At 37.4% G+C, this 26,145-nt stretch overlaps 1 protein-coding gene across 9 annotated transcripts in view; it reads right to left on the bottom strand.

Annotated features, from left to right (window-relative positions):
- Positions 1-493: 493 nt before the first annotated feature.
- The window catches only part of RAP1GDS1 (Rap1 GTPase-GDP dissociation stimulator 1), a 172,901-nt gene continuing 147,249 nt past the window's right edge, over positions 494-26,145 (bottom strand). For 7 of the 9 annotated variants that reach the window (XM_033214859.1, XM_033214863.1, XM_033214865.1 and 4 more), the window contains 6 exons: positions 25,318-25,452; positions 23,964-24,089; positions 22,732-22,871; positions 10,135-10,261; positions 7,408-7,536; positions 494-2,328 (listed from right to left, as the gene is read on the bottom strand). In XM_033214859.1, the coding sequence (XP_033070750.1) occupies positions 2,201-2,328; positions 7,408-7,536; positions 10,135-10,261; positions 22,732-22,871; positions 23,964-24,089; positions 25,318-25,452 (785 nt within the window). In that variant the 3' untranslated portion in view covers positions 494-2,200. Of the gene's footprint in view, positions 2,329-2,888; positions 3,030-7,407; positions 7,537-10,134; positions 10,262-22,731; positions 22,872-23,963; positions 24,090-25,317; positions 25,453-26,145 lie in introns of all 9 variants that reach the window. The other 2 variants (XR_004438055.1, XM_033214860.1) reach the window with 2 other exon arrangements.

Here is a 26,145-nt window from a genome sequence, read left to right as displayed (position 1 = left end):
ACTTAATAGTGGTCTCTAGGACTAAGATTTAGTAGGAGATAAGGGAGAGTACAGTCTATAGACTCTCCCATCCACTGCAATGGCACATCAGTGTACCATATAATTTGGTAGCCCCCATCACAGCCTTCTGGTCTTTCTATACAATGATGAGTACTTTGAATTGCACTTTATTTTGTTGGAGATGGGAGTTCCTAGCATATTAGCAAATTGATGGCTGGTAGCTGGCCTAGATGGTAACTTCTCTCATGTCTATGATTTTAGGATGCTTTTGTTAAATTTTTTCCCTAAAGTCAGACAAACTATCAAATTGCAAACTCTCTATCAGTCAGTCAGTCTATCTTTCTGGAATTAGTTCAGGCAGTCTGGAAACTTCATGGATGCAGGATTCATTCATTGAGTCAACAAATATTTGTTGAACATCAATAGCAAGCCCTATTCTAGGAGTTGGAAATATAGATAAAATATACGGAAAAAAAAACAAATGATGCCATTATAGCTTCATATACTATTTATTAAGTTATTAATATGAACAGTTATGCAACATGACAGATGTCTCTCAAAGCCTATAATAAAATATAGTCCGCTATCCAGCCCAGGAGAAAGACAAACAATATCATTCTTATAGTAAGTGTAGCATAAGTACTCACGACAATCCCTTATTTGGACATCAAAAGGAACAATCAGTCAGGATTCTTTACCTCCATTAGAATTTTACCTTTCTTGGATTATAGCTGTTTTAGAGTCAAAAGTCCAACTTAGATCACCCACAGAGATATGTAGCATCACATGTTGGAGAGGAAGGAGCTCCTGTCACCTCCGTGGCAGCCCTTTCTACTGTCCTGCAGTCCTTCTGTATCGAAGCCCATCTTGCCTTTTAGGCCAGTAGTGGTCAAATTTGGGTATGGGGAGAAGGTAGATGGGTCACAGGGAGGTTTTCATTAATTTACAAAGATTGTGTTTCAAAGCTCTAAAAACCCATTTGGTGGTGACAGTGGCAGTGAAGAGTACACTATATTTCGCCAACGGGGTCTTCTCATCTCTTGAGTCTTGGCTTTCTCATACCCTTTAAAATTGCTGCAGTTCTCAGTGGGAAAGTGGAGGTGGGAAACTAACAGCGATTGGTATGAGGCTGTCTGCAGAATAAACTGGACTGACTACTATGGCTTTTATAACCTGCTTTCTTTTCTTTAGTCTAGACAAGCTTATTTCTTCATCTTTCCACCTACGTCCTGCTAGTTCTAACATAAGATTTAAAAGGACCATGGAAGATAAAACTTCTCACTTTCTAGCTGAATGATGAAAAACAGCAAAAAAAAAAAAAAAAAAATCCATTCTTCAATAAACTATACTCAATTGTCTCTGTTGAAAACAAACAAGTGCCAAATGACTTTTAAAGACAAGTGCTGGATAATGCTGATTAACTGGTAGAAGTAGTTCCTGAGTGAAACAGCATATGTACCAGAATCTAAAATACAGGCAAAACCCAATAGCGATTCTTCAACCCCTTAGTTTCACACTGAAAACTACAAATGTTTTTCAATATCAGGCTGTTGATAATAGTCAATTAAATATGGAATCAGAAACCTCAGAAAGTCTTGCCAAGTTTGTGGCAGTTTCAACAGTCTACGAAGGAAAAAGGAGAAACAATAGGTTAAAGAGTAAGGGCATTGGAATTTTATTTAACTCTAGGTACCATGGGTTTGACATTAGTAGGAAAGACTAATGAATAAGCAGCCATACAGCTTTTTTGGTCACTGTGCTTCGCAAGCACCAAAAAATGGAGCTATTTTTCCAATTCAGTTTCATCTTTAATATGCTAGACAGATCCTGCTGCATTCTTTGTTTCTAGTTTACCAGTACATCATTATGTAGTTTACTGCATGTGTGGAGCAAGTCATCATGTAGTACCAAGTTTACATCATCATAGGACTACAACATGCACATTCTACTTAACGTAGCTCAAGCAACAGGGATACAAGAGAACAGTTATGGGTGGAGACTTGCCTTTGACAAAGTCATGATCACACTAACTATGGGTTTAGAAATCTTATTAGGGAGGTACCTACAGCAGTTCTTCAATTGGTATTAGAACATTACATGCATGCACAAGTGGTATGGTAGAGAATGAAGCGGAAGAAGCCGCTGGATGGAGGACAGAGGGGAAATTAGAGATGGGATGATGCCATGTATCGGGCAGTTCTCAGCTTTCCACAGTAAGTCTCTGCTCTGTGAGAGAGGCCTGCTGGGCAACACTTTTGTTCTCATGACTGCGAAGTTTGGATACGACATCTAGAAAAGCCAAATCCTGTACTTCCTTGTGTAGAGATTCTGGAAGCCAAACAAAAACAAAAACAAAAACAAAAAAACAGATATGATTCTGTTAGGTTGTTCTAATATTATTATACAATCTATCCAAAACATATACCCAAAATGTTTATTTTGGCAAGACTAAGCTATAAAACTAGAAACAACTCTGGAAAAAGACATAGCAGTAGCCTAGCAATGTCTTTCTTAGGAATGTATTATAATTTTAAAAAAATCATAAAAACTTTACATTTTTTTAAAATTAAAACAAAAAAGTTGAAAGATGGGACCTTGCTCTGTTGCCCAGGTTTGAGTACAGTGGCATGGTCACAGCTCACTGAGGCCTCAAACTCCTGGCCTCAAGGGATCCATCCAGCTCAGTCTCCCAAGTAGCTGGGATGACAGCCATGAGCCACTGCACAGCTACTTACCCAATTTTTAAAAAGAAAAATGAGATGTCAAGTTCTATAGTAAAAGATTAATTACAATTATAAGTTATAATTAAACACAGCTCACTGTATGATCTCAAAGTTTGGTTACATACAACCCTATCACCAGTTCAAATACGAAGTCCAATGACTTACCAAAAAGCTTAGGATATGTTTCAAATTAATTTTGTGGCAAAAGAAAAGTCTATACTTCATATCCTTCAACAAATTTCTGTGACACTGGACTCCCTTTTAGACTTTTTATCCTCTTCTTTCTGACTTGCTTTCTCTATTTAACTTCAATTACAAGAAAATATAGGATTCCTGTTAGGACTGTAAGAACTGTTATATGGGAAGAGTGAAGTCTAATAAGCTTAACATAATCAGTACTACTGAAACTGATGTGTTTATTTTGATACAACTGACATAAATCAATGAACCAGTGTTTTTGGTAGTAATAGAAAAATCCATCCTAAAATTCATATGGAATCTCAAGGGACCCTAAATCTCCAAAACAATCTTGAAAATGAACAAAGCTGGAGTTCTCATACTAACTGATTTCAAAACTTACTACAAAGCTACAATAATCAAAATAGTGGGGTACTGGTATAAACTCCTACAACTTGGGCCAGGCATGGTGGCTCATGCCTGTTATCCCAGCACTTTGGGAGGCCAAGGTGGGTGGATCACCTGAGGTCAGGAGTTTGAGACCAGCCTGACCAACATGCAGAAACCCCGTTTCTACTAAAAATACAAAATTAGCTGGGCATGGTGGTGCATGCCTGTAGTCCCAGCTACTCAGGAGGCTGAGGCAGGAGAATCGCTTGAACCTGAGAGGCGGAGGTTACAGTGAGCTGAAATCACGCCATTGCACTCCCACCTGGGCAACAAGAGCGAACCTCCGTCTCAAAAAACCAAAACTCTTACAACTCAACAATAACAACAACAACAACAACAACAAACCCTTCAATTCTAAAAATGGGCAAAGACTTGAATAGACATTTCTCCAAAGAAGATATACAAATGGCCCACAAACACATGAAAAGATTCCCATCAGTAATCATTAGGGAAATGCAAATAAAAACCACAGTAAGATGCCACCTTGCACTCATAAGTTTGGCCATACTAAAACACAGCAAATATTGATGAGGATGTTGAGAAATTATAATCCATGTGTACTGCTGGTAGAAATGTACAATGGTCCAGCCACTGTGAAAAAGAGTATGACACTATTTAATAAAAACAGTATTTAATCAAAAAATCAAACATTGAATGACCATATGATCTAGTAATTCCACTTCTGAGTGTATACCAAAAATAATTAAAAGCAGAGACTCAGAGATATTTGTATACCAATGTTCACAGCAGCATTATTCACAAAAACCAAAAGGTGGAAATGGCCCAAATGTCCATGGATTGATGAATGGATAAACAAAATGTGATATATACATATGATGGAAAATTATTCAGCTTTAAAAGGAAATGAAATTCTGACATGTGCTACAACGCAGATCAGCCTTAAAGACCTAAGTGAAATAAGCTAGACAAAAAAGGACAAAAGTTTATTATTCCACATATATGTGGTGCCTAGAGTTGTCAAATGATGGAGATACAAAATAAATGGTGATTGCCAGAGGCTGTGGGGAGGGGTAAATGGGGAGTTATTGGTTAAGGAGTACAGAGTTTTGGTTTGTGAAAATGAAGGTGGTTCTGGAGATGGATGCTGGTGGTCATTGCACAGCAATGTTCTTAATGCCATTAAACCGTATACTTAAAAAAGGTTAAAACAGTAAATTTTATGTTTTGTATATTTTACCACAATTTTAAAAATGCCTAAACAAATGGAAGAGACTCAAAGTCTCTGCAAGGAAATAGAAGATATAAAGAAAAAGCAAATGGAAATTTTTGACCTAAAATATGTAACTGAAATAAAAATAGGTTCAACATCAGAATAGAGGGGACAAGGAAAATAATCAGAGAACTTCCAAGATAAAACAATAGAAATTACTCAGTCTGTACAACAGTAAGAAAATAATCTGGGGGTAAAAAAGAACAAAACCTCGGGGACCTACAGGACTATAATTAAAGATCTCACATTAGTGTCATCAGAGGTCTGGAAAGAGTGGACAGAATGGGGCTGAAAAGTACCTGAAGAAGTAACAGTCAAAACTTCCCAATTTAGCAAAAGACATAAACCTATCAATTTAAGAAGCTGAGCAAACTCAAACAGGATAAACCCAAAGAAATTCACGCCAAGACACATCATAGTTAAACTTCTGAATACTAAACGCAAAGTAAGTCCTGAGAGACAAAAATGACACGTTACCTATAGGGGAAAAAAACACACATAGGAACACAGCGGATTTCTCATCAGAAACCAGGGAGGCTAGAAAAAAGTGGCACAACAGTTTTCAAGTAAAGAAAGAAAAGAACTGTGAACCCAGAATCCTATACCCATTTTCTCTCATTTGAGAATGTCATTTCCCTTTCATTACGAAAGAAAAAATTTTTTTTTTTGCTAAAAATTTGTTGCTAGCAGTATGGCTAAAGGAAGTTCTCTAAACAGAAAGGGAATGATGTAACAAAAATAAAAAATCTAAAAATGTGAGTAAATACGATAGGCTTCCCTTCTCTTTCAAAGAGTTTTCTGAAATATGTTTGGTGGTTGAAAGAAAAGTTGTAACACTGTCTAATGTGATTCTAATATATGTAGAAGAAATATTTAAGAATGATATATATGAGAGGCTTGGTGTGGTGGCTCATACCTGTAATCCCAGCACTTTGGGAGGCCAAGGCAGGTAGATCACCTGAGGTCAGGAGTTCAAGACCAGCCTGGGCAACAGAGTGCCCGCCTCTACTAAAAATACAAAAATTAGCCAGGTGTGATGTGGCAGGCATCTGTAATCCCAGCTACTTGGGAGGCTGAGGCATGAGAATCACTTGAACCCTGGAGGCCGAAGTTGCAGTATGCCAAGATCACCCCACTGCACTCCAGCCTGGGCAACAGAGAAAGACTCTGTCACCAAAAAAAAAAAAAAAAATTATATATACATATATATATATATATATATATATATATATGAGGAAGAATAAATGTAAATGACTAAAAAATGTTTAATCCATAGGAAGTCAGAAATAAAGAACAGTGAGCTGAGATCGTCGCACTCTGGCCTGGGCGACAGAGTGAGACTCTGTCTCAAAAAAAAAAAAAAAAAAAAAAAAGAAAAGAAAAGAAAAGAAAAGAAAGAAGAAATGGGACAAACAGAAAACAAAAATAAGATTGCAGACTTGAGCCATATCAGTCATCTCACTAAATGTAAATGGTCTAAATACACAAAAGGGACTGGTAGAGTAGATCAGAAAATGATACAACTTTGCGCTGCATACAAGAAACTCATTTCAAATACAATACAGCAGACTGAAACTAAAAGAGTGGGAAAAGATCATGTGAATGTTATTCAAAAGAGAAAGTAGGATGGCTTCTTGTAGTGGCACATGAAAGAAAATAAAATAGTAATAATAATAATAAAAAAAAGCAGAAGTAGCTATGTTAAAGTCAGATAAAGTTGATGAGAGCAAAGAAAAATACCAGAGAGAGGTACATCATATAATGATAAAAGGGTCAATCCCTCAAGAAAGCACAGCAATCCTAAAGGTGTAGGTACCTAACAACAGAGCTGAAAATTATGTTAAGCAAAAATGGACAGAATAGAAAGGAGAAATAGGTAAATCTACAATTATAGCGGGAAACTTCAACACCCTTCCTCTCGACAACTGACAGAACAATTAACTGGAAAACTAGCAAGAATACAGGAAACTTGGCACTAGTGCCAACAGAATCAAATTCACATTTATACAACAGTACTCAGTAATTGCACAATACACACTCTTTTCAAGTGTCCATAGAACATATACTAAGATATGCCAATGTCCATAGAAGATATACCAATGATTTCTTGAACAATTTTTTTTTTTTTTGACAGAGTCTTGCTCTGTTGCCTAGGCTGGAGTAGTGGCACAATCTCTCGGCTGCAACCTCTGCCTCCCAGGTTCAAGCGATTCTCTTGCCTCAGCCTCCTGAGTAGCTGGGACTACAGGCATGTGCCACCACTCCCGGCTAATTTTTGTATTTTTAGTAGAGATGGGGTTTCACCATGTTGGCCAGGCTGGTCTCAAATGATCCACGACCTCAGCCTCCCAAAGTGCTGGGATTACAAGCATGAGCCACCGTGCCCGGCCTCCTAAACAAATTCCTTAGTTAATATTATGGCATACAAAATCAGAACCTGTGCTTGCTATAAAATAACATTTTAGGGTTCATGAGACTTACTGATTTTGCAATACTGAATGTTGTCTAGATTCACTATATGATACTTTCTATTGTAGTAAGAATCTTTTGGGAATATCATAAGTGAAAAGTAATTCTATTATACAGTTGGATGGCTAGAAAATACCAATGTAGTGTATATTTCAAGACAGCTAGAAGAGATTTTCAATGTTATCACCATAAAGAAATGAGTGGTTACAGTAACAGGGGAAAAAAGCAATCTTATAACCTCCACAAACTAATTTCTAATGGCTTTAAAACCCAAAGCCATCATCTACTATTACTCCATGTTCAATATTTAATGTGAACCATATGTTTATGGACATCAGATGATAGAATACTACTTACCAGATCCCATAAGAGCACATATCAGGACCATGGAATTATATTTGATTTCAGGAGCACTTCTCTCATCTGCTAGCAGTCTATGTAAAATCTGTACAAGTTTAGCACTTTCTAGATCTTTCTCAGCAGTGCCTACAAAATAAAACAAAGTATAAGTTGTATCTACTGTGTACGAACCCAGTACCCTCAGGATAAACACTGCTTCATTTTCCAGAAATTGACCATATGAAACCTTCCAAATGGAACTGATAAATAATAATGACCTAGAAAAATAATATTAAATTCAGACCACGTGAAAAGAATAAATAGAACTAGATTTCAGTAGACATTTCAGGTGTTTGAGCTTAATATTTAATACTAACACATTTCTTTTAATATGAGACAATTAAACTTTTTATTAGGGAAAATGTTAAACACATGCAAAATCAGAAAAGATGGTATAATAATATACATTTTGCACTTATCACCTTAAAGAATTATGGCCAATCTGTCTCATTCACCTACTTTCATCCATCTCAAATTATTTTGGAGCAAATCCTATAAATCACATAATTTCCTCCACAAGTAAAAGATAAGGACTCAATGCAATTTCGATCAAAATCCTAGCAAGATTTTCTATAGAAAATAGACAAACTTATACTAAAACTTATATGGAAAGCCACAGGCCCTAAAATAGCTAAAACAATCTTGATAAAGAAGAATGAAGTGTGAGAAATTCCTCTGTCCAGTATTAAGGCTTACTCTATAGCTACAGTAATCAAGATAGCATATTATTGGTGGCAACATAGACACTTATGTCAAAGGCACTGAATAGAAGACCCAGAAATAGACTCACACATATACACTCAACTGACTTTTGACGATGGTACAAAATCAGTTCAGTGGAGGAAAGAAAGCTTTTCAACAAAAGGTGCTAGTACAATTAGACATCAATGGGACAAAGAAAACGAAACCTAACCTAAACCTCATACCTTACACCGATATTAACTCAAAATGGATTACAAACTTAAATGTAAAATATAGAACTATAAACTTTTAGAATATATAAAGAACTCTCAAAACTCAATAGTCAAAAACAAAACAAAACAAAACAACAAAACAAAACAGGGTAAAAGAAAAATCGGCATTTCACCAAAGAATATACAGTTGGCCCTTGAACAACACAGGTTTGAACTGTGTGAGTTCACTTATACCTGGATTTTCTTCTCTTCTGCCATCCCTGAGAGAGCAAGACTAAGCCCCTTCTTCTGTTCTTCCCCTTCCTCAGCCTACTCAATGTGAAGACAAGGATCAAGACCTTCTTGATAATCCAATTCTATTTAATAAATAGTAAATATATTTTCTCTTCCCTATGATTTTCTTAACATTTTCTTTTCTCTAGATTTATTATAAGAATATAGTATATAATATACAAAATATGTGTTCACTGACTGTTATTGGTAAGGCTTCCAGTCAACAATAGACCATTCAAGGAGAAGGATATCCTATACACCTTGACTTGATCATTACACACTCTATGCACATAAAAAAATACATGAGTGTTTCCTCTTCCTGGAACTGGGGTTGGAGGGCCCATTCGCCCCAGTGTGAGAATTATAGATATAAGTAATCTGTGGGAATTAAGAGGCTATCAGTTAACAGTATTTATCCAAATGGCTTTGAATTGGATAGGACATCCCTACTAAGTGTAAAGTCCTCCTTTGTGTAAAGCAGCCTTAGGCCTTAACCACAGGCCATGTGACTCTATTATGCCATCCCTGGCTGACTGTCTTGGGTTGGCTCCTAAGCCATCTAGTTGATGCTATTCATAAACTAGATGCCTATGAATTAGCTTCTCATGATGAATTCTGCCCATTAGAAATGCTGTGTTAGGGCTGGGCTTGGTGGATCATGCCTGTAATCCCAGCACTCTGGGAGGCTGAAGTGGGTGAATCACCTCAGGTCAGGAGTTTAAGACCAGCTTGGTCAACATGGTGAAACCCCATCTCTACAAAACATACAAAAATTAGCCAGGTGCGGTGGTGCATGCCTGTAATCCCAGCTACTCAGGAGGCTGAGGCACGAGAACTGCTTGAACCCAGGACACGGAGGTTGCAGTGAGCTGAGATTGCGTCATTGCACTCCAGCCTGGGTGACAAAGCAAGACTGTCTCAAAAAAAAAAAAAAAAAATGCTATGTTAAACTGAAACTAATGAAATTATTTAGCCTCTGCTTTGGGGGGTTCTGAATGTAAAACACACAGAAGAGTAACACAGAAGATAAGACATTAGAGTAAGGCAATGCTACCAAGCAACAGAAGTCACGGTGATGGAGAAGGAGAACAGCAAGAAAGAATCGGTAGTAGAGAGAATGAGCAGAGATGGAAGAGAAAGTCTGGGTCACGGGGAGAGTAGCAGACTCTTCATATGCTGTCGTATTCTAAATATTGTTTGGTTTCTCTGTGAAGCCTGCTGAAAATGTTTTCTCTATTCTCTAAGTGGCTGTAACTTGAGACATTATTTAAAAGTTAAACTTACCTTACCGCATTGCCCTAAAAGTGTTACCAAAAACACAGCCAAAGGGGACAGCTGGAACAACCTATATGGAATGATTTCCATAGATTCAGAGAACAGTACAGACACTAGTAAAATGCTTCCAGTCAAGGTTCTGTCTGACTTCAACTCCACTTCTATGCTTCCTTTCATCCAAGATAAAAATAGAAGAAAATAAGTTTGTCACTGGGGTACTTACCCAATTCTAAAGCTGCTATTAATGCCAAAGCAACAAGAGCTTCATTCTGCATTATTACATGTTCACTAGTTGCCATGGTAACTAAATGCTTGATGCCACCACTCTGCACAATGGTTTTAATTACATCCTACAATAAATAAATATCAGAGAATTATAAACGTTAATTTTAAACATTAGGAACATGCATTAAAATCAGTCAACTCATTGTTGAGTGGTTTTGTGACAGTGTCCTGTATGAATCATTTGATTTAATCATAGTTTTTTCTCCACAGAAGGAAAAAGCTTTTAGCTTTAAATACATTCATCAAAAGATGACAACTTAAATTGCCTAAGTAGAAAAGACCACTGCCGTTCATATTAAAAAAACAGAAGGCTTAGAAGCTACCAAAGCCAAAGAAGTAAAAGTGCCATCGCCTCAAATGTTGATCTACCTTAGGATCGACAAACAAGAATAAAACTTGGAATTTAAAAAAGTTCTCGGCTGGGCATCGTGGCTCAGGACGTAATCCCAGTGCTTTGGAAGGCCAAAACAGGAGGATCACTTGAGACCAGCCTGGCAACATAGTGAGACCCCATTTCTACAAAAAATAAAAAAATTAGCCAGGCATGGTGGTACACATTTGCAGTCCCAGCTACTCAGGGCGCTGAGGTGGAGACTGCTTGAGCCAGGGAGCTCAAGGCTGCAGTGAACTATGATCACGCCACTGCACTCCAGCCTGGGTGAGAGTAAGACCCTGCCTCTTAAAAAAAAAAAGTTACTTTAAAATTTTCATGATAGTGCCAGGTAGTTGTTCTGCAGATGTTCCAGGGTAAAGTACTTTTTACCCCTTGATTTAATCTTACAAATATGAAAAGTGAATTACATGCAAAAGGACTGAGCAGAACTTAAAATTCTCCATCTGCCTTCATTTCTCATGGTGCTTAGAGCTCTGTCTTCTCTCCATGGCAAAGGAGACATCAAGCTCTGGATTCAATAAATCCCACTGACTGAGCACATTATTGAACCTCTCTTATCTCAGTAATATCTCCATGTCACTGGAATGATGTAAGTATATAGCTCATAGGTTTTTGTTATTACAAAGTTATTACACAAAAAACATATAAGACCATCTGGCAAAAGTTAGATGGACAAAAACAATGTTCACCTTTATTTCTAGTACCCATTTTGGTCTTCATTCCACCGAGGGTTCCATTGTCTTAGAACTCTTGAACTAAATCTGATTTAGTGGGAGGTCTCAATAATAGAAATATTTTAAAAATAATTTTCTCTATTTTCACATTTTTAATAATTTGAAGGTCTGGATATTTTTAAAAAGCAGGCTCCGAGTCAGCTTCAAAATTAATTGTATTTTTCAAATTTGCTAAAATATTTTTAAAGGGTTTCCTTTATGCTTCCATTTCATAAAAATTTTTTGAGGAAACTATTTTTAGACAGTATCTTTACTTTGAGCCCAAACTTGTTTGGTGATCAAACATGCTAAATCAATAGAGTCCAAGAACTAGGTTTTTATGGTAGCTGTGTTCTGGCATCTAATACATTTTTTCCCACCAATCTGTTTTAGAAAGCTTTTTCTAACCTCCCCAATTTACTGTTTACTCAGCAACAGTTTATGTGAAACAGATATAGAATTCTTAGTAAAAAATTTTATAAAAATCACAACAGAGCTTGAGAAAAGAATACCACAAGAGATGAACAGATACATATGCAATCATTTAGGGAAGATGCTTGAACTGTCCTTTTTGTCCTCTACGTTTCTAATCGCACTTAAAAGACCAGTGTAGCAGAAGGAAGAGCAGGGAATGAACTAAGGAAATGTGTACATCAGAAATGAACAGTGCCCTCTCTTTGGCCAGGTATAGCTTCTTTTCATCTCACTTTTCCAGGACAGATACCTGAGTATCTCCTTTTTAAAATTCCTGCCCTCCGGAGAACATCACACACTGGGGCCTGTCATGGGGTGGAGGGAGGGGGGAGGAATAACATTAGGAGAAATACCTAATGTAAATGACGAGTTAATGGGTGCAGCAAACCAACATGGCACATGTATACATATGTAACAAACCTGCATGTTGTACACATGTACCCTAGAACTTAAAAAAAAAAAATTTCCTGCCCCCTCATCAACTACTTCAACAAATGTTTATTGAATAGCTACTCTATGGAATCATTTTGCCTTATAGAATATGGGATAAAAAACAGATAAAACATTGTATTTGTCATATGTGACAGAGAATAATATTGATGGCAACCCTTTATGGAGCAACAACTTCAAACTGGACACCGTACTGAGTAGCTTACAGATATTAGCACACTTTAATCCTGCAGAAAATCCCATCAGCTAGATATCATCTCCTGTTCATATAGATGAAGGAACTGAAGCTCACATTAAGTCATCTGTCCAAGTTCAGACCATAAGTGGTAAAGCCAAGGCTCAAGCCCAGGTAGTCTGGCTGATTACTGGGTCTTTGTTCTTAAAAATTCTGGAGATGCTTTGTGCAGTTTGAAACAATATTTTATTTCATAGTTCTATTCTTATAGAAAGCTAAATTTTAGCATAATATAAAACTAAGGCAAATTATTCATGCTAACAGTTTCATCTATTTAGCATTTAGTCAATTTGCCCTTGATTAGTGAAATCAACCCAGTTTAAGACTGTTGAAAACCGTGTCACATTGATCACAACAGAATATTTTCAGATAGGCTTTGATTTGAGGTAATTTATAAGATTGCAGGTTGGCATAGCCACTGAGTTGGTGAGCCACTTAAAAATTTTCTGTTTCAAGATTGTATCATCAAAGCCTTTTCAATATGGGATTTAAATAAATGTTTGTTGGATGAATGAGCAAATGACTAAATACATTGGTTTAAACAAGTTTTTAGCCTGGTAACTGATAAAGAATTTTCTACTCTTAAAGGGTAAAGAAAAGTGCTGGCTTTGATAGCAGGGAGTTTTTATATTCCTGGTATAAAGGCAACCTATATTCCTCTTTACATTTTTGATGTCTATAACTGGAAGATTCAGGTAGTTGGTCAGCAGCCCTAGACTAGGGCATTCTTTCAAAGAAAGGTGTGACTTTAAGAGCATCAGCACAGGAATACACTGCAAAGGGCTGAGATGACTAAGCAGCATGAAACCTTGTGAGTCAGTGCAAACTTTTGAAGGGTTGAACTCTAAGACGGAATTCAGGGTGGGGCATGATCTTCAAAGTTTAAGAACACAAGGAGAGAGCTGTGATTCACACAGCTGGCTAAGGATCTATAGGAATGTAATACATTTGAACCTGGTGTTTAATTATTATTATTTTTTTTTTTGAAGCGGAGTCTCGCTCTGTCGCCCGGACTGGAGTGCAGTGGCCGGATCTCAGCTCACTGCAAGCTCCGCCTCCCGGGTTTACGCCATTCTCCTGCCTCAGCCTCCCGAGTAGCTGGGACTACAGGCGCCCGCCACCTCGCCCGGCTAGTTTTTGTATTTTTAGTAGAGACGGGGTTTCACTGTGTTAGCCAGGATGGTCTCGATCTCCTGACCTCGTGATCCGCCCGTCTCGGCCTCCCAAAGTGCTGGGATTACAGGCTTGAGCCACCGCGCCCGGCCTAATTATTTTAAAAACTTATTCCAGAACAGCATTTTCCAAAGTATGTCCAGTGTAATAATAGATGCCACCTGTAAAAAGGATCCATGGTCAAACAGTTTGGGAATCAGTGGATTCCAATAAAATTAAAAAGGTTTCTTTAGTATTAATGTGTGCTGTGAATCTCAAAGGCAAAAGAAAAAATAATTTACTATTTCCATAACTAATGTACCTATGCAACTCTTTCTTTGTGGAAGATTTCTAGGGATTATAATTTGATGAAACAAACTTGAACTGCTGCTCAAAAGTAGTCATGTGTACTTTAATGTTGGTTAAGTTTGAAAATAACAGCTCTGACCTGGAACTCACGCAATTAACATACTTTATAGTTCTGATCATTACAGTGTGAGCATCAAGGCTCCTCTGCTGCTTAGCAGCAGTATACTCTCAATTGTAGGAAAGATACGTAAAGGTATTGAATTGTAATCCTAAAGTTGTAATATGTAACTATAAAGTTACAATCCTATATAATTTCAAGTTGTTTTCTGCTACACACACCCCTACCCACCTTTTCCTAAAAGGGTACCATGCCATAGTTCTCATCATTCAAAGAACCTGCGTGGTGATGGGCATTTGAACTCTGCTTTTGGGGGATGGGCGAGAAGTAGGAGGTTAGATAAGGGAAAGGGGAATCTATGATAAAATTCATAGAAAAGCCTCAAAATCTTCAAATGTATTAAATATTATAGCATTTAAATAGTTCTGGCTCCTAAATTCAGATGTTTGTAAGAAGCTGGGATGCATCTTCCTCTGGACATATTTTTGTGTCCATGAATGGTTTGGTTACATAATTCTGTTAGTTGATACTGAAGATACTAGATTAATCAAGGTTTCCACTAGCCTTACTACTATAACAGGAATTTATCTGAGAGTTCCAAATTCAGGTGCCAGGATCATGTCTGTAAATCAGTTAATACAATTATGGTTTGCCAAAACTCTAAACCAAGCGTGTCTTACCTGCGGCCCAGGATGGTTTTGAATGTGGCCCAATACAAATTCGTAGTTTTCTTAAAACATTATGAAATTTTTCTGTGATTTTTTAAAAAAAATTTATTTCCACAGGCTATTGGGGAACAGGTGGTGTTTGGTTACATAAGTTCTTTAGTGGTGATTTGTGAGATTTTGGTGGACCCATCACCTGAGCAGTATACACTGCACCATATTTGTAGTCTTTTATCCCTCACCCCCTTCCCATCCTTTCCCCTGAGTCCCCAAAGTCCATTGTGTCATTCTTATGTCTTTGTATCCTCATAGCTTAGCTCCCACTTATAAGTGAGAACATATGATGTTTGGTTTTCTACTCCTGAGTTAGAATAATTGTCTCCAGTCTCATCCAGGTTGCTGTGAATGCCACTAACTCATTCCTTTTTATGGCTGAGTAGCATTCCATCATATATATATATACACACATACCATAGTTTCTTTTTTTTTCTTTCTTTTTTTGAGACGGAGTCTCGCACTGTCACCCAGGCTGGAGTGCAGTGGAGCGGTCTCGGCTCACTGCAAGCTCTGCCTCTCGGGTTCACGCCATTCTCCTGCCTCAGCCTCTCGAGTAGCTGGGACTACAGGTGCCTGCCACCACGCCTGGCTAATTTTTTGTATTTTTAGTAGAGACGAGGTTTCACCATGTTAGCCAGGATAGTCTTGATCTCCTGACTTCGTGATCCACCTGCCTCGGCCTCCCAAAGTGTTGGGATTACAGGCGTGAGCCACCATACCGGGCCCCATAGTTTCTTTATCCACTCGTTGATTGATGGGCATTGGGTTGGTCCCACATTTTTGCAATTGTGAATTGTGCTGCTATAAACATGTGTGCAAGTATCTTTTTCATATAAAGACTTCTTTTCCACTGGGTAGATACCCAGTAGTGGGATTGCTGGATTAAACGGTAAATCTAGTTTTAGTTCTTCAAGGAATCTCCACACTGTTTTCCATAGTGGTTGTATTAGTTTACATTCCTACCAGCAGTGTAGAAGTGTTCCCTATTCACTGCATCCCTGCCAACATCTATTTTTTTTTATTTGATTATGGACATTCTTGCAGGGGTAAGGTGGTATGGCATTGTGGTTTTGATTTGCATTTCCCTGATCATTAGTGATACTGAGCATTTTTTCTTACATTGGCCATTTGTATATCTTCATTTGAGAATTGTCTATTCATGTGCTTAGCCTACTTTCTGATGGGATTGTTAGTTTTTTCTTGCTAATTTGTTTGAGTTTACTGTAGCTTCTGGATATTAGTCCTTTGTCAGATGTATAGATTGTGAAGATTTTCTTCTACTCTGTGGGTTGTCTGTTTACTCTGCTGACGGTTCCTTTTGCCACGCAAAAGCTCTTTAGCTTAAGTCCCAGCTATTTACCTTTGTTTTTATTGCATCTGCTTTGGGTTCTTGGTCATGAAATCCTTGCCTAAGCAAATATCTAGAAGGGTTTTTTTTCTGATATTATCTTCTACAATTTTTAGTTTCAAGTCTTAGATTTAAGTCCTTGATCCATCTCGAGTTGATTTTTTTTGTGTAAGTGAGAAATTAGGCAACAGTTTTATTCTTCTATGCCAATAATCGCAGCACTATTTGTTGAATATGGTGTCCTTTCCCCACTTTGTTTTTGTTTGCTTTGTCAAAGATCAGTTGGCTGTAAGTATTTGAGTTTATTACTTGGTTCTCTATTCTGTTCGACTGGCCTATGTGCCTATTTTTATACCACTACCATGCTGTTTTGGTGACTGTGGCCTTATAGTATAGTTTGAAATCAGGTAATGTGATGCCTCCAGATTCGTTCTTTTTGTTTAGTCTTGTCTTGGCTTTGCAGGCTCTTTTTTGGTTCCATATGAATTTTAGAATTGTTTTTTCTAGTTCTGTGAAGAATGATGGTGGTATTTTAACGGGAACTGAATTTGTAGATTGCTTTTGGCTGTATGGTTATTTTTACAATATTGATTCTACCCATTGGTGAGCACTGGATGTGTTTTCGTTAGTTGGTGTCATCTATGATTTTCTTCAGCAGTGTTTTGTAGTTTTCCTTGTAAAACTACATCTCCATGGTTAGGAATATTCCTAAGTATTTTTATTTTATTTTATTTTTTGCAGCTATTGTAAAAGAGTTGAGTTCTTGATTTGGTTCTCAGCTTAGTTGCTCTTGGTATACAGGAGAGCTAATTTGTGTATATTAGTTTATATAAACTTTGCTGAATTCTTTTATCAGTTCTAGGAGCTTTCTGGAGGACTCTTTAGGGTTTTCTAGGTATACAATCATATCATTAGCAAATAGCAACAGTTTAACTTCCTCTTTACCGATTTGGATGACCTCTATTTCTTTCTCTTGTCTGACTGCTCTGGCTAGGACTTCCAGTACTGTTGAAAGTGGTGAGAGTGGGCATCCTTATCTTGTTCTCAGAGGGAATGCTTTCAACTTTTTCCCATTCAGTATTATGTTGGCTGTGAGTTTGTCATAGATGGCTTTTATTATATTGAGGTATGTCCCTGGTATGCTAATTTTGCTAAGAGTTTTAATTATAAAGAGATGCTGGACTTAGTGGAATGCTTTTTCTGCGTCTATTGAGATGATCGTGTGATTTTTGTTTTTAATTCTGTTTATGTGGTATATCACATTTATTGACTTGGGTATGTTAAACCATCCCGGCATCCCTGGTATGAAACCCACTTGATCATGGTGAGTTATCTTTTTTATATGTAGTTGGATTTGGTTAGCTAGTATTTTGTTAAGGATTTTTGTATCTATGTTCAGCAGGGATATTGGTCTGTAGTTTTCTTTTTTTGTTATGTCCTTTCCTGGTTTTGGTATTAGGGTGATACTAATCACAGAATGATTTGAGGAGGATTCCCTCTTCTTGTTTTGGAACAGTGTCAATAGGATTGGTACCAATTATTCTTTGAATGTGTGGTAGAATTCAGCTGTGAATCTGTCTGGTCCTGGACATTTTTGTTGGTAATTTTAAAATTACCATTTCAATCTTGTTGGTTGTTATTGGTCTGTTCAGGGTATCTAATTCTTCTTGATTTAAGCTAGCAAGGTTGTATTTCTCCAGGAATTTATCTATCTCCTCTGGGTTTTCTAGTTTTTGCGTGTAAAGGTGTTCATAGTAGCTGTCAATGACCTTTTGTATTTCTGTGGTGTCAGTTGTAATATCTCCCATTTCTTTTCTAATTGAGCTTATTTGAATTTTCTTTCTTCTTTTCTTGGTTATGGTCTATCAATCTTATTCATCTTCTCAAAGAATTAGATTTTTGTTTCATGTATCTTTTGTATTGTCTTTTTTTGTTTCAATTTCATTTAGTTCTGCTCTGATCTTGGTTATTTCCTTTCTTCTGCTGGGTTTGGGTTTGGTTTGTTCGTTTCTCTAGTTTCTTGAGGTGTGATCTTAGATTGTATCTTAGTGATCTTTCAGACTTCTTGATGTAGGCATTTCAGGCTATAAACTTTCCTGTTAGCAACACCTTTGCTGTATCCCCGAGGTATTGATAGGTTGTATCATTTATTGTTGTTCAGTTCGAAGAATTTTTAAATTCCCATCTTGATTTCATTGTTGACCCCATGATCATTCAGGAGCAGGTTATTTAATTTCAATGTATTTGCATGGTTTTGAAGGTTACTTTTGGAGTTGATTTCCAGTTTTATTCCACTGTGGTTTGAGAGAGTACTTGCCATAATTTCAATTTTCTTAAATTTATTGAGGCTTGTTTTGTGGCATATTATATGGTCTATCTTGGAGAAAAGTTCCATTTGCTAATGAATAGAATGTATATTTTGCAGTTTTGGGTAGAATGTTCTGTATATATCTGTTAAGTCCATTTGTTCTAGGGTATAGTTTAAATTCATTGTTTCTTTGTTGACTTTCTCTCTTGATAACCTGTTTAATGCTGTCAGTGGAATATTGAAGTCCCCCACTATTGTGTTGCCGTCTATCTCATTTCTTAGGTCTATTGGCAATTGTTTGATAAATTTGGGAGCTCCAGTGTTTGGTGCATGTATATTTAGGATTGTGGTATTTTCCTGTTGGACATGGCCTTTTATCATTATATAATGTCCCTCGTCTTTTTGAACTGCTGTTGCTTTAAAGTTTGTTTTGCCTGATACAAGAATAGCTATTCCTGCTTACTTTTGGTGTCCATTTACATGGAATCTCTTTTTCCACTGCTCTACCTTAAGTGAGTCCTTATGTGTTGGGTAAGTCTCTTAAAGGCAGCAGATAGTTGGTTAGTGAATTCTTAACTATTCTGCAATTCTGTGTCTTTTAGTGGAGCATTTAGGCCATTTACATTCAGTGTTAGTATTGAGATGTGAGGTACTATTCCATTCATCATGCTATCTGTTGCCTGTATAACCCCCCAACTTTTTTAAATTGTATTTTTGTTTTGTAGGTCCTGTGAGATTTATGCTTTAACAAGGTTCTGTTTTGATGTGTTTCCATGATTTAAGATTTAGGGCACCTTTTAGCAGTTCTTGTCTTGCTGGCTTGGTAGTGGTGAATTCTCTCAGCATTTGTTTGTCTGAAAAACACTGTATCTTTCCTTCATTTATGAAGCTTAGTTTCACTGGATACAAAATTCTTGGCTGATAATTGTTTTCTTTAAGGAGACTGAAGATAGGGACCCAATAATTTCTAGCATGTAGGGGTTCCGCTGAGCAATCTGCTGTTGATAGGTTTTCCTTTATAGGTTAACTTGTGCTTTTGCCTCACAGCTCTGAGGATTCTTTCCTTTGTCTTAACTTGAGGTAACCTGATGACAATATGCCTAGGCAATGATCTTTTTGCAACAAATTTCCCAGGTGTTCTTTGAGCTTCTTGTACCTGGATGTCTAGGTCTCTAGCAAGACCAGGGAAGTTTTCCTTGATTATTCCCCCAAATATGTTTTCCAAGTTTTTTTTTTTTTTTTTTTTTTTTTTTTTGAGACAGAGTCTTGGGAGTCTTGCTCTGTCACCCAGGCTGGAGTGCAGTGGTGCGATTTTGGCTCACCGCAACCTCCGCTTCCCGGGTTCAACCAATTCTCCTGCTTCAGCCTCCCTAGTAGCTGGGATTACAGGTGCGTGCCACCATGCCTGGCTAATTTTTGTATTTTTAGTAGAGATGGGGTTTCACCATGTTGGCCAGGCTGGTCTGGAACTCCTGACCACAATGATCCACCTACCTTGGCCTCCCAAAGTGCTGGGATTACAGGTGTGAGCCAACGCACCCAGCCTGTTTTCTAAACTTTTAGATTTCTCTTCTTCTTCAAATGCCAAAGGTGTTTGAGATTTTTTTTTGCAGTGTGTGTGTGTGTGTGTGTGTGTGTGTGTGTGTGTAAGCTCATCAGCTATTGTTAGTGTTAATGCATTTTATGTGTGGCCCAAGACAATTCTTTTTCCAATATGGCCTAGGAAACTCCAAATGATTATACACCCCTGCAAACCAATGGTGGAGATTCTCTTGGAGTAGAGCAAAAAGATTAAGGGTAATGACTCCAAAGAGCATGGGTGAGTGGGCAAGTTTAGGGAGTGTTAGCTGCACCTCTTCCTATCGTGTTTTATTTTGTTGAATGGCATAACCCAATCTGGTGGTTAACCCCAAACTTGGAATTAGCTCCAAACCTACCTCCTCCTTTAATTGTACTTTGAATCTGTCAATTCTACCACCCGTATCTTTCTCAATTCTGTCTCTTCTTTTCCATCCTCACTGCTTCTAGTTGAATAACCCATATGAAATTTGTTTCAAAAATGGCTGAGTATCAGCAATTTCAAGTTGCTTAACTCAAAACCTTAATTCAGTCCTTTATCAACTCTCATATATATTTTTGGAATAACTGTTCTTTCTACCCCCTTTAAACCCTAGAGACATCTTTCTAAAGAAAACTAAGTGGCTGGGTGTGGTGGCTCACACCTGTAATCCCAGCACTTTGGAAGGCTGAGGTGGGCGGATCACCTCAGGTCGGGAGTTCGAGACCAGTCTGACCAAAATGGAGAAACCCTGTCTCTACTAAAAATACAAAATTAGCCGAGCACGGTGGTGTATGCCTGTGATCTCAGCTACTCAAGAGGCTGAGGCAGAAGAACTGCTTGAATCCGGGAGGCGGAGGTTGCAGTGAGTGGAGATCGGGCCATTGCACTCCAGCCCGAGCAACAAGAGTGAAACTCCGTCTCAAAAAAACCCCGAAGAAACAAAAACCCAAATAATGGCAACTTGCTGCTTAAAACTCTTTAAGTGCTCCCGAATTCTCTACAGAATCAAGTCCATACACCTTAACTTGGCATATAATTCACTTAATTCCCAGTTTTCAACCTCTCTGGCGACTGTCTCTCTCCACACTCTATGTTCTAGCAATACTGCTTTATTTGCAGTTTCCTTCTAAAATTATGCTGTTTTACATCTCTGTACTTTTTGTACATCCTGTTGTCTTTGCCTGAAAAGGCCCTTTCCTTCATTCTCTTTCCCTTTCCTCCTGAGAGATTCCTAGTTAGCCCCTAAAATAGCACTCCTTCTATGACACCATCCCAGACCACTCAGATGGTGTGTTAGTCTTTCTTTCCTCTGTTACATCCGAATAGCATATGTAGCTTTAATGCTGTACTTAAGCTAGCTATTTTTATGTCTGTCCCCTCAATAGATAAATTCCTTTATAGAAACACTATTTTGTAGTATTTACACTGCAAGAACTCAAATATTAACTGTTAAATGAACAAATGGGCATGACAGAGCAGTTATGATGGAGAAGGGATGAAAGGGGTACCAAGGAAGCCACTTTGCTATTCTCTCTTGATAACTTCCACCTTGCCAACACACTACTTGGTCCTGTGTCAGGGAAAATGTATAAGCTTTTAGGGTGGTCTGGGTGAGACAGGTAATAGGAAGGTCCCAGTTAACAGCTGCTTTTCCCCCAGGGAAAGTTCTCAAGATTTAGCATCTGATGGAGAAGAACACTCCTGAGGCTAACCAGCTGGGATGGCTATTATGGTGAAGTGAATTATTTATATGAAAGAGATTTATACAAGTCAAGAACAGTTTTAGTTTTACGCTTTTTCTCTTGGCATCTTCTTATCTGTTCTAAAAATAAATGAAAACAGCTGGTGGGTTTGAGTTCTAAACTTTCTCCTCATATATAATCACTACTGAAGTTGTACAAGAGAAATGACTGAAAGGGTCACCTTAGAAAACAGAATTAAAGGCTGGGCATGGTGGCTCACGCCTGTAATCCCAGCACTTTGGGAAGCCGAGGCAGGCAGATCATGAGGTCAGGAGTTCGAGGCCAGCCTGGCCAACATGGTAAAACCCCATCTCTACTAGAAATACAAAAATTAGCTGAGCGTGGTGGCGCCTGCCTGTAATCCCTGCTACTCTGGAAGCTGAGGCAGGAGAATTGGGAGGTAGAGGTTGCAGTGAGCCAAGGTTGCACCACTGCACTTAGCCTGGGCAACAGAGCAAGACTCAATCTCAAAAAAAAAAAAAAAAAGAAAAGAAAAAAACAGTATTTAAAAAATTTAAAAATCATATAATCTAGATACTAAATCAGCTGCTGAACTGCTGGCCTGGGTACTCACTATTGTGATCTTTGAAACAGCTCATCTGTTCATTTATTGGTTATCTACCATGTGCCAGAAAGCTGCACAGTCACAAGAATGGATTTTTTTCTAACTCTGTGAGCTCTGGCCCTCATATACTATCTAGATATCATTTAATTTCTAAATTCTAAATATCAGTAGCCTGCATGGTCAATGCCTGGCACAAAGAAATGTTTGACACTAATGCTGGTAATGGTGGTGGTAAAAGTAATAATAGCAGCAGCAACAGCAACCCCCATTTACTGAGTATTTCCTATATTCCATGTACCAGCTAAGCACATTATATACATGATCTCACTGAATCTTCACAATACTTTCAGGTAAATATTATCCCAGTTGTTAGGACCTACAATGCTGGGTTTCTGAAAAAGACGCTCTGAAGTTTTCTAGTGAACAGTTTCCTCTGGAACTTACTTTTGATTTACTGTGTCGTATAAGGGCAGACAGCAGTCTGTTTGACTCCCCCATCACACCAGCATGATCTTTGGCTTCACACCATTCCACCAAACGCTCCACTAACTTAACATTCTTTCCCAGTTGTTCAGCAGCTTCTGCTATAGGAAAGAAGGCAAACCAAGGAATGAATCACTAACAGACAATCAGCTGAAGTAATTCGTAAAGATTTAAGAGTGTGAAGGAGAAATACATCTAAAAAAAACATAGCACAACAATTTCATTAAAGCTAGAACTGCAAATATTCCTTATGTGATGGGCTATTTGCCTTTTTCTATAACATTGTGAAATTTTATAGAAAATATAAAAACAAATGATTTCATACTCTTTTGGTTAAGCCTGCTAGTCTGTTAGTGCTCTGGCAGGCTATAATGCAAGGTTCTTAGAAGGACTCTATGCAATCAATATAGAAAAGGGTTTAGAATTTAGAAATAAGTAAATAAACATAATTCATTCCTAGGAGTGGTTCTGACTGCTGTTTCTGCAAATGGAAAAATGCTCTCCCTGCCACAAGACAAATTTTTAAGATTTTTGACTGTCACAATAATGAAATTTGATTTCAAAGCCAAGGTGAAAATGGGTATAGAATGCCAAAACACAACGCCTTCCCCTGAAATTGATAATAAAGCAAACTAAAACCAGGATTATAAGAACTAATAAGGAGAGATATGGTATAATTTCTACTTAAAGTCAGTAATAGGCTGGGCGTGCTGGCTCACACCTGTAATCCCAGCACTTTGGGAGGCTGAAGTGCGTGGATCGCTTGAGGCCAGGAGTTCAAGAGCAGCCTGGGCAACAAGCCCCATCTCTAGTGAAATTCCAAAAACAATTAGCCAGGAGTTGTGGAGCACGCCTGTAATCGTAGCCACTCAGGAGTCTGAGGCAGGAAAATTGCTTGAACCCAGGAAGTGGAAGTTGCAGTGAGCTGAGGTCACACCACTGCATTCCAGCCTGGGTGACAGAACAAGACTCTGTCTCAAAAATAAATAAATAATAGTTATAAATAAACAAATAGTCAATTATAACAAGCACAAAAATTAACAAATGGAGTTCCAAAACTAATTTTTTAATCTTTTATTTGCTATTTTTTATGATTACATAATCCTGAAAGCGAGAAACAAGTCCTTTTTCAACTAGAAGCACATTAAGACTATCACACCAAAAATGCAAGCTGGGGAAAACATTTCTTTTACCTTGTGCATCTATTAACATTCTTAATGTTCCCAGAAGTTTGAACTGAACAGGGGGCATTTCAGATTTAAGAAATTTCAAAACAGCCTCTGTGACCCCAGCTGATAACATCTTTGCTTTATTTATAACTGGAGAAAAAGAGAGACTATGGTTAAAATGGTATTAGCATTCCTGTTGATAAACATTCAATTCAATACAGGTTTATTGAGTGTCTTTAAGATCCACGTTATATTTTTCCATTTAGAAACAATCCTGTCACTTTTTTGTCAATTTTAAGAATGGAATTCAGTTGTTTATGTGTGTGTCCGTATCCTATTTGTGTTTAAGCAGATAACAGACAATATCATAATTTTTATTGACAGTATCATGACTTTTTAAATCCAATCCGAAACATTTACTTACACAATTACCCTCTTACAACAATAAAGCACAATTCTGTTTTTGATCCAACTGTGTTAATATAAATGTTATAGACATTAATAAATGTTACTATCCTATATAAACCAAATGAATTCAAATGGATTGGATCATCATGTAATTGTACTATTTCATCTAACCAGAAATTTATTTTTAGAAAGTAGAATAATAGTTTTAACTATCTTTTGTTGTATTTTCCATAATAATGTGATTTCATGACTTCCAAAGGCACATTAAGGCTATTTTAAAATATTATATGTCTGCTTATGGGAAAACACCACCAACAACTGAAAGTCATTCTTGAGGGGACTCTGTTAATTGATGTCATTATTCTACCTCAACTAAAGATACTTAAGGCCTGGTGCGGTAGCTCTCACCTGTAATCCCAGCACTTTGGGAGGCCAAGGTGGGTGGACTCCTTGAGCCCAGGAGTTCAAGACCAGCCTAAGCAACATAGTGAGATCCTGTTTCTACAAAAAATAAAAAATCAGCTGGGCATGGTGGCACATGCCTGCAGTCCCTGTTACTCAGGAGGCTGAGATGGGAGGATAACTTGAACCCAGAAGGTAGAGGCTGTGGTGAGCCAGGACTGTGTCACTGCACTCTAGCCTGGCTGACAGAGTGGGATCCCCATCTCAAAAAAACAAAAACAAAAAACCGTAAAAAAGCTTAACTACACAACATGATTAAAATCTAAGAATTCACAAAAGGTAACAGGATATCTGAATGAAGGCAGAGATTATTCTTGTACAGTCTCACAAAACTTATTTAACATATGATCTCCATTTATTAGCATGAAAAAATGTGAACGATGTGAAGACTATTTTTTCTTTTTAATTTTCTTCATCAGAGCAGGTTCACAAATCACATACAGTAAATAGCTTCCCCAAATGATGGATTTTATTTTTTACATAGCTGCCTTCTATTCTTAAGTCTTACCTGGGATGGCCAGGTTTCTGAGGGCACTTAGTGCTGCATGCTGTACTGTTACATTTCCATCTTCTACATGTCTGTCCAGTAAATCCATAAGTTTTTCTACAATTCCATTGTCTACCATATGAATACAATTTCCATCTGAAAAAAAAACCACACATCTTTTTCTTCCTCTTTAAAATATCTATAAATATTTTATAATACTGATGTCTGGCTATTATCTACATTAGGGAAAATGGAGGTATACAATAAAATGAATTCCATATCTTTCTCCCATCAGATTTATAGGTTTTTCTGTTCACTGAGTGAGAAGTATTATAAAAATTCTTAAACTAGATAAAATTTCAAAAATCAGAAAAATTACCAGAAAAATCTTCAGTTTAGAGCCAGATAATATATCAGAAGTAGAAACACATGGTTAGAATGTCCAATATTTTTCATTTATTGTGATGTATGCTTGTGTTCTCCCAATGTTATAGTAATAGTACTCTACGTTTTGCTATCATGGCTGATACCTACATTATTTTTCAAACATTTATAAAGCAGAGAGAATATTATAATGAACCACTATTTACTCCATATCTAGTTTCAACAATTATCCATATTATGGCACTCTTACCTCCATTATTAGGGAGTCACTCCCAAAAAGGAGGAGTAAAAATAGAGTAAGTCAGCCATTATAATATATCCCAACAGTTCGTATTGGAAGATGATTAAACTAAAAAGAAAAATAAACTGTATTTCCTAGATATAGTATATTTCATGAGGAACATAAGAATGAGTTTCTAGACTGTATTTGAGTTTTTTAGTAGTGCCAGATTTCATAACATAGAA

Source organism: Trachypithecus francoisi, unplaced genomic scaffold, assembly GCF_009764315.1.
Source record: "Trachypithecus francoisi isolate TF-2019V2 unplaced genomic scaffold, Tfra_2.0 Lachesis_group1, whole genome shotgun sequence".
Taxonomy (NCBI): Eukaryota; Metazoa; Chordata; class Mammalia; order Primates; family Cercopithecidae; genus Trachypithecus; species Trachypithecus francoisi.
Note: the sequence above shows the minus strand (reverse complement) of the source record. Positions and strands in the feature narration are given on the sequence as shown.